This window comes from Hyperoodon ampullatus (assembly GCF_949752795.1).
Source record: "Hyperoodon ampullatus genome assembly, chromosome: 1".
In the NCBI taxonomy this organism is placed as follows: domain Eukaryota; kingdom Metazoa; phylum Chordata; class Mammalia; order Artiodactyla; family Ziphiidae; genus Hyperoodon; species Hyperoodon ampullatus.
The window spans coordinates 141,337,255-141,345,066 of NC_136914.1; the positions used below are offsets into that span (position 1 = coordinate 141,337,255).

A 7,812-nucleotide genomic window follows, 5' to 3' on the forward strand; every position below is an offset into this window, starting at 1 on the left:
GATGAAATCAGGAATCTCCCCAAACTTGGCCCAGCACATTGAGATTAGTCATTGTCTATAAAGAAACTGCCAAGACTGCTGAGGATGTGAAAGTTAATACCGTCCTGATGTAAACTGTCAGTCCACAGCCACTCCCCCTTGAAAGCCATGCTATAATGCTGATTTCTACCAAAGTTCTTCATTTTGGAATAAGGATGTCTTAAGTCTGAAATTGCTCATTCTCTGGTAGACTTCCTTACTGTGAGGTGTTTAGTTTAGTGTGATGATGTAACTTAGATAAATGATTTTTTTTTGCACTTCTGAAATGGCTAAAGAGTTCTCATTAGCCTTACACATATGATGGTACGAGATGAAATATAAGGTAAAAACTGTTCATTGTTTGGTTTTGATCAGGATTAAAGTTAAATTGCATGTAATTCTTGTTAGTCTGTGTGACAGAACATTTTTATATGCTCCTGTCAGTAAAATGAACAATCAACAGTAAAGGTAAATTACTATAGAAAGTAAATATAAAGAGAATGATCTTCCTAAAAAACACATCAACAAATAATCATAAGGGATGACAAAATCATTACCTCTGCTCTCTGTGTTCTGGGAAAAGCAGTTGATTTTTCTATGGCATAAACATCCACCAGGTAAAGACAGGCTCCTTGTTCGCGGTCCAGAATGGCTGCAGTCTGAATTATGCCAGTTTGTCGTCCAATAGTAAAGAGACGTCCCACAGTTTTTTCTTCACAACGGACTGAAACAATATAATACTCCACTGGGGCTTCAGATCCTCTAGGGCTAGCTGCTTCTATTGATATCACATTGGTGCCAATGGGTTCTCCTTCCTTCAAAATAGTTATATATTTGGGTTGTGTAAAAACAGGTCCATCAAGGCCCTGAAGAATGATGGTCAATTCAGTGGTTGATTTCCTCCTTTCAGGGCCAAGGTCTGTTGCTGAAACTATGAGATTATAGATCAGTTGAGAAGGCACCAGCGCTGAAGCCACTCTCAAGTCTCCACTATAACGATCCACAATGAAGGTATCTGTGTCCCCATTGATGATCTCATACTCCACCTCTCCATTTGCCCCTTCATCTGGGTCGGCAGCCATAATTGTTGTCAGAACAGAACCAATCACAGCTGAAGGGTCGGCAGCCAGGGCATTTTGTGATATAAACATTGGAACATTGTCATTGAGGTCTGTAACCAAAATGGTCACGTTTTTCAAAGCATACCGTCTAGTTTCAATAGGCACAGCTTGATCATTGGCTTTTACAGTTAACTCAAAGAGATTAGCAAATTCCCGATCTATTTCAGCATTTGTATAGATAGTGCCTTTGACTTCATCTATGCCAAAATGGTTGCCCCTTGGCATCTGTTGGATGATCGTATAGCAGAGTTGCCCATTAATGTCTGCATCAGGGTCATGTGCAGTCACTGAAATGACAGACGTTCCAATGGGAATATTCTCAACAATAGACTTGAAAATATCCCCAGGAGGGAAGCTAGGAGGATTGTCATTAAAGTCTCTCACATGTATAACCACTGACATTGTAGATGAACGAGGAGGCCTTCCTTGGTCTTTTGCTGTTATGTTTAATTTGTACAAAGACTGTGTTTCAAAGTCCAATTTTTTGGCAAGAAAAATACTCCCAGTGTTTGGGCTAATGCTGAAAGTTCCATGATTGTTAGTCCCAGTAATACTGTAATGTAAGTCAGCATTGTCACCTGAATCTGAATCAGTTGCAGTAACAGAGGACACGAGTTCACCAATTCTCATGTTTTCCAAAACATCAACAAATAGTGTTGATTTAGGGAAAGAAGGGGTATTGTCATTTTCATCTAAAATATCAATATTTAAGGTACAAGTCGAATTGAGGGAAACTGCCCCTGAATCCACTGCTTGAATTACAAGGGAATAGGCAGGTGTTGCTTCATAGTCTAATTTGCCAATAAGTGTCACCTGACCAGAGGTACTGTCTATAGCAAACTGTCTTTCTTCATTTCCTTTTATTACAGAATAATGAATAAGTCCATTATTACCTTCATCAACATCTGAGGCAGATACTCTTAAAACTTGTGTCAGGTTGGCTGCTGACTCTGATATTGTCGCTTGGTAAAAATCTTTTAAAAATTTGGGAGCATTATCGTTTATGTCCTTCATGTAAACATGTATTGTGGCCTGATCCTTGAGAGGCTGAGGGAGCCCCTGATCTGTTGCAGTGACTGTAAAGCTAAACACTGCAGTCCCTCTCCGCCTCATAAGAGACTCCCTGTCAAACTGATGAGTATTTGTAATTTCCCCACTAATTGCATGCAGCTCAAAATCTGGCTGCACCATTTCAAAAGAATACCTCACTTCTCCATTTGGCCCAAAGTCTTTATCTATAGCACTTACTTTGCCCACAAACGACCCAGCTCTCTGTTCTTCTTCAAAGTAAAATGTGTAATTGGTACTGTTAAAAAGAGGCCTGTTATCATTTACATCTTCTAAAATTACAGTAACATTCACAGTAGCACTAAGGGGTTCCACTGCTCTGTCAGAAGCAACAACCAGTAAAACATATCTGTCTTGAAGTTCACGGTCCAGTTCACTTTTTATATACAACTGACCATCTGGGAATATGCCAAAAGCATCCCCTGTATTGCCTTCAGCAATGCTGTATGCAATTTCACCATTTGCTCCTGAATCCTTATCAAAAGCTTGCACTTTAAAGAATCGAGAATTCACAGGTTCTGACTCAGAAAGGGTGACCTCATAAGAAAGCTGGTCAAACACTGGTGGGTTGTCATTTACATCATGGACATAAACTGTTAAGATGAAACTAGAGGAGAGCTGGGGAACACCCACATCAGATGCCAAGATCTCTATCTGGTAGGAACCGGCATGAACATCCAGGGGTCCTAGCAGACTAATATTACCATTCCTTTCATTGATAGTAAAGAGGTTCTTGGGGTTTTGCTTCAGGCTGTAGAGTACCATGCCATTGACACCTTCATCAGGGTCCACAGCTTTGGCTTGGAAAATGCTGTGACCTGCCTGCCAATTCTCTACCACATTCACACTCTCTACTGCCTGAAGGAAATGGGGAGAGTTGTCATTTAAATCCTTAACTGTTATGTTAACCATAGTGTCTCCAGTCACTGTGCCCCCACTGGCTACTACTTTCAGCTGATAAAAGGATTGCTCTTCTCTGTCAATCACACTTGCTGTGGTAAGCTGCCCAGTGACCTGGTTGATAGCAAACATACCTTTCTGATCCCCAGTAGTAATGAGATAACTGATGTTGGAATTGAGATCCATGGTGGATGCAGACACACTACCCACATGATATCCCAGAGCCACATTCTCAAAGACCACGAAGCTGTAGGCAGCCTGGCTGAATACAGGTGGGTTGTCTTGAGTGTCCAATACAGTGATGGTTACTATTGCCTGGTTTGGAGATTGTAAATTGCCACCATCAGTAGCCACTATCTGCAACTGGTAAGCAGTTTTTTCTTCTCTGTCTAGGGCCATTCTTGTAGAAATAACCCCACTCTGAGCATTGACCTGAAACCGAGACCTGTCCCCAGCTGATATACTATATTTGACAGTTCCATTGAGACCCAAGTCTGGGTCAGTGGCAGACACTGTGGTGATGTAGCTACCTCCAGGCTCATTCTCCTGAATATGAGCAAAGTACTGGACTGGGTAGAACACAGGACTGTTGTCATTAATATCCAGGAGGCTCACATTTATTCGAGCCATTGATGACTGGGGAGGGGAGCCCAGATCTGTGGCCAGAACCAACAGGGAGTAGAAAGCTTGCTCTTCTCTGTCCAAGGAGGAGGTAGTACTCAACCTCCCCGACACAGGATGCAGGCGGAAGGACCTCTGGTCAGTCTCAGACTCTTGGAGGGAGAAACGCACCGTCCCATTGTCACCCAGGTCCCCATCAGTTGCCCCAAGCACCAGTAGTTCAGTCCCTGTTGGGGCATTCTCAACCACAGACACATCATATCCTTCCAGCTGGGTAAATACTGGCTTTTCATCATTCACATCCAGGAGGGTGACTACAAGCTGGGCATAGGAAACCTTGGGGTGAACCCCCTGGTCCCGAGCACTGATATTCAATACAATCTGGGAAGCGAGTTCACGGTCCAAGCCCCCAGCAAGCCCAGTGGTCACCAGGCCGCTGTGTTCGCTGATGTGGAACCAGCCTAGTCCATTCCCAGAGACAATGCTGTAACGCAGATTAGCATTGAGACCAGAGTCGCCGTCAGTGGCAGACACTCCACTCACATAGCTTCCCGGGGGTGCCTCCTCGCTCAGGTTCACTCTGTACACTTGTTGGGCAAAGACGGGAGGGTGGTCATTGATGTCATTGACGAAGATCACCAAGCTCGCCACAGAAGAGCGCGCCTGAACCGCTGCGCCAGGGGGCGCCCCGTAGTTATCAGAGACAGAAACTGTTAGGTTGTAAGAAGGGATGCGCTCCCGGTCCAGGGCGCTGGCTACTTTGATGAGGCTCAGGTTGGGCACTTTGCTGCTCTGCACCTCGAAGTGGCGCTGCTCGTTGCCCCCAAGAATCTGCACAGAGATGTTCCCGTTGGCCGCGGGGGAGTCTGCGTCCGTCACGGTGAGCAGAGCCACCACAGTGCCCACCTGAGCATTCTCATCGACCGAGGCGTAGCGTGAAGTGGCAGGGAAGTAGCGGAATTTCACCACAGGGTCGTTGTCGTTGACGTCCAGCAGCTGAATCAGCGCCTCGGCGCGCCCAGTGAGGGAAGGCACGCCTCGGTCCATAGCCTGCACGGTAAGCGAGTACTGGCGCCGGGTCTCGAAGTCCAAGGGCTCCCGCACCGTGATAAGCCCAGTTTCGGGGTCCATTTGGAAGGGGGTCCCCTCGTCCTGCAGCCGGTAGCGGATATCCGCGTTGGTGCCCTCGTCCGCGTCCGCTGCCGCCACCTGGAGGACGCTGGAGCCCACTGCCGCGTCCTCAGGCACCCCCGCCTGGTAGTGGGAACTACCAAAAACTGGGGGGTTGTCATTAATGTCCTGCACAGTTACGTTTACCTGAAGGTAGCCCCGCCGCTTCGGCTCTCCCTTGTCCTCCACTTCCACCAGTAGCTGGTACTGCGGCGTGACCTCGCGGTCCAGCCCGCCCTTGGACACCAGATGCAGGAACGCGCCCTCGCCACTCGGGTTCAGGGTGATGTCCAGGCGGAAGCGACCCGCCTCGTTGCCCTGGACGATGCGATAGGACCGGTGGTCCACACCATTGGAGCCGATGTCTGAGTCGGTGGCCGTATCCAAGATGACTTGCCGCCCGCTGCTACTGTCCTCCTTGAAAGTGACCACAATCGAGGGTTCGGGAAAGACCGGGGCGTTGTCATTGAGGTCCCGCACCAACACTCGCACTTCGGTGGGGTAGGTGGGTGAGCTGGAAAGAACCACCAGGTTGATCACGTCGCTGGGTAGGTTCTCGCGGTCGACGGTGGCAGTGGTGTACAGGGCCCCGGTGCTACTGTTTATGGCAAACAGGGCGTGGCTTTCGCTGAGTCGGTAGGTGAAGCCCGGGCGCGTCTGGATGGTACCCACCAGCGTGCCGGGAGGTTGCTCCTCCAGCACCTCAAACACCTGGCGCTGCTCGGCCCCGCTGACCCGGGCCGGCCGCGGTAGCAGTGACAGCAGCCAAAAGACGCGAAGGAGCTGAAATAATGATAAAGTGGGCAGCGGGAGCCACGGGCGGCCAGGAGCCCTGTCTGCTGCCAAGTCCATGGTCCTGGCTCCCTGGAACGGTGTGATAAAGAGAAGTAAGAGGTGAGGCAAAAAAGAGGGATAATGACAGGGATCAAGTAGGCACCAGCAAACATACAGCCGATGTATCTGTCTGGGAGCTCTGCTACTTCAAAGAACCTCCAGTCCAGCAGAAGCAAGTCGCATCAGCAAAAGGCTCCAGGTAGCCATTTGGACGCTTAGCGCGGGAGAGATGCCTTGAGGAAAAGCGGCAGGGCATTCCTCGGAGCACTCCTGTTTGTTGACGAGTCCCCAGAAAAGTTTCTCAAACCTCCTATATTTTCCCCCTTCACTTTGTTTTGGAATCCAGAAAGTATGAACGCTTTCGGCTGGTGGATGTGAGTTGGGAGAGGTTGCCTGTATTTAAGGTATATGAGGAATCATTGCAAACAATTGTCTTCAGAACCTCTAGAACTTACCCAAGGCGAAGAAACTGAAGAGGGAAGGACAAACGTCCGTAGCGGTGTGTGGAAAGAACAACTGCGCACTGGGGAGGGGGCGATGGGGAACCTGGAGATTATCAAATAGCTTTCCCAAAAGCTGGAGACGAGGGATTTCCTCGAGTCCCCTCTCCTCAAGAACGAGGCCCTAACGCCCCTCCAACAAGACTGCAGAAGTGGCCGCTGAGGCCCAGGCGGCGGCGTCCGAGCGCGGGCAGCTAGCAAACTGCGTTCCAAGCGCTCGCTTTGCCGCTAGGGTTCCGGTACCCGGGAGCGCTCAGCTCCGTCCCTTCTCCTCCAGCAGGAGCCGCCGCCGCCCCTGCTGCGGCTTCGAGCCCTTAGTCGGGCACAGGCAAAATCCAGCGCTCCTCAGCATTTTTTTTTTTTTTTTTTTTTTTTTTTTTTTTTTACCTCTGCCGGGACGCCTGCCGACCCATTATTTGTACATCCAAATCGAGCGCAGGTCCCGCTTTCTTCTCGGCCTCGCCGGGGTCGGGCAGGAGCAGCGCGCTGTCCCCGAGTCCCCTCCCCTCACCATGCCAGGGGGCTCCTTCTCCGGCGGCCCCAGTCAGAAGCCCACTCTAGTGCGCCTCGCCCCTGACCTCGTGCCCTTTGCTTTTATTGTCCCGTGTCAGTTTCACTTTGTAATCCACAAGGCTTTTGGTTTGGGGCGGGGGGATGGTGGGTCCCTCTTTCTCCTTCACCGTTGGCGGTGGAGGCGGGGAAGTCGGCGCTGGGCTCTGGCGGCGCCCGCGGCAGCTCGGGACGGCGGCTGTCAGCGCTCTCCCTCTCGCCTGCCCGGGCTGAAGGTTGTACCGCTGTGGAGCTGGAGCTCCGCGAGCCCCTCTCAACCTCCGGCTGCTCCCTCACACTCTCCCCGCCCCTTCCCCGCCGCACGCGCGCGCGCACACACGCGCACACGCTCGCACACACACACACACACCGCGTTGTCGAAACACAAACAGAGGGGGAGGGAAGACCGCGAGCTGGAGCAGGACTCAGAAACTTTGCTCGCCACTCATTGATCCCCTCACTTTAGTTTGCCCGGACTCCCCCTAGCTCCCCGGGCTGTCACCTACTGCCCCTCCCTCGCCCCAGCCCCATTGGGCCGGAGCTAAAGCAGCCCCGTCTGGCACTCCTACCGCGAGCGCTCTCCGACTTCTTCCGCCTCCGACTGGCTTCTCGGGATGCTAATCACTCCAGCCTCCCGGAGGACTGTAGGCTGTCGGGTGTGGGAGCTCGGCGAGTAGGAGGCGCTGAGAAGGGGGTGGGGTAGGGTTTCCCCACCCCCACCCCACCCCCGTTTTTTTTCTTTTTGGTCACATCTTGGCCGGCATCTGAGCAATAACAGCAAAAAGCTGCCGCCGAATAGATGGGGGTGGGGTCAGGTTTGCAGATAAATAACTTTAGTGATGGGTTCTGGGGGAAGACCGTTAGGTTGTTATGCTAGTAATAACTCAGGGGTAAGGGGAGGGGGGGTCGAGGGAAATAAAAGAAAGGCAGGGGGTGAAGGTCTATTAGAGCTGGAAGAAGGATTAAGCAAAGCCTGTCTGGGAATGCAGAGCGCAGATTTGCTTTAACCGTTTCCTGCCCCTTCTCTTTCG

The 7,812-nt window shown here is 50.6% G+C and overlaps 1 protein-coding gene across 2 annotated transcripts in view; it reads right to left on the reverse strand.

Moving 5' to 3' along the window:
• FAT4 (FAT atypical cadherin 4) overlaps positions 1-7,252 on the reverse strand; it is a gene marked incomplete at its 3' end in the record, with an annotated part of 171,455 nt that extends 164,203 nt beyond the window's left edge. For both annotated transcript variants that reach the window (XM_079714012.1, XM_079714011.1), the window contains exon 1: positions 576-7,252. In XM_079714012.1, the coding sequence (XP_079570138.1) occupies positions 576-5,750 (5,175 nt within the window). In that variant the 5' untranslated portion in view covers positions 5,751-7,252. The remainder of the gene's footprint in view (positions 1-575) is intronic.
• Between the last annotated feature and the right edge of the window lie 560 nt (positions 7,253-7,812).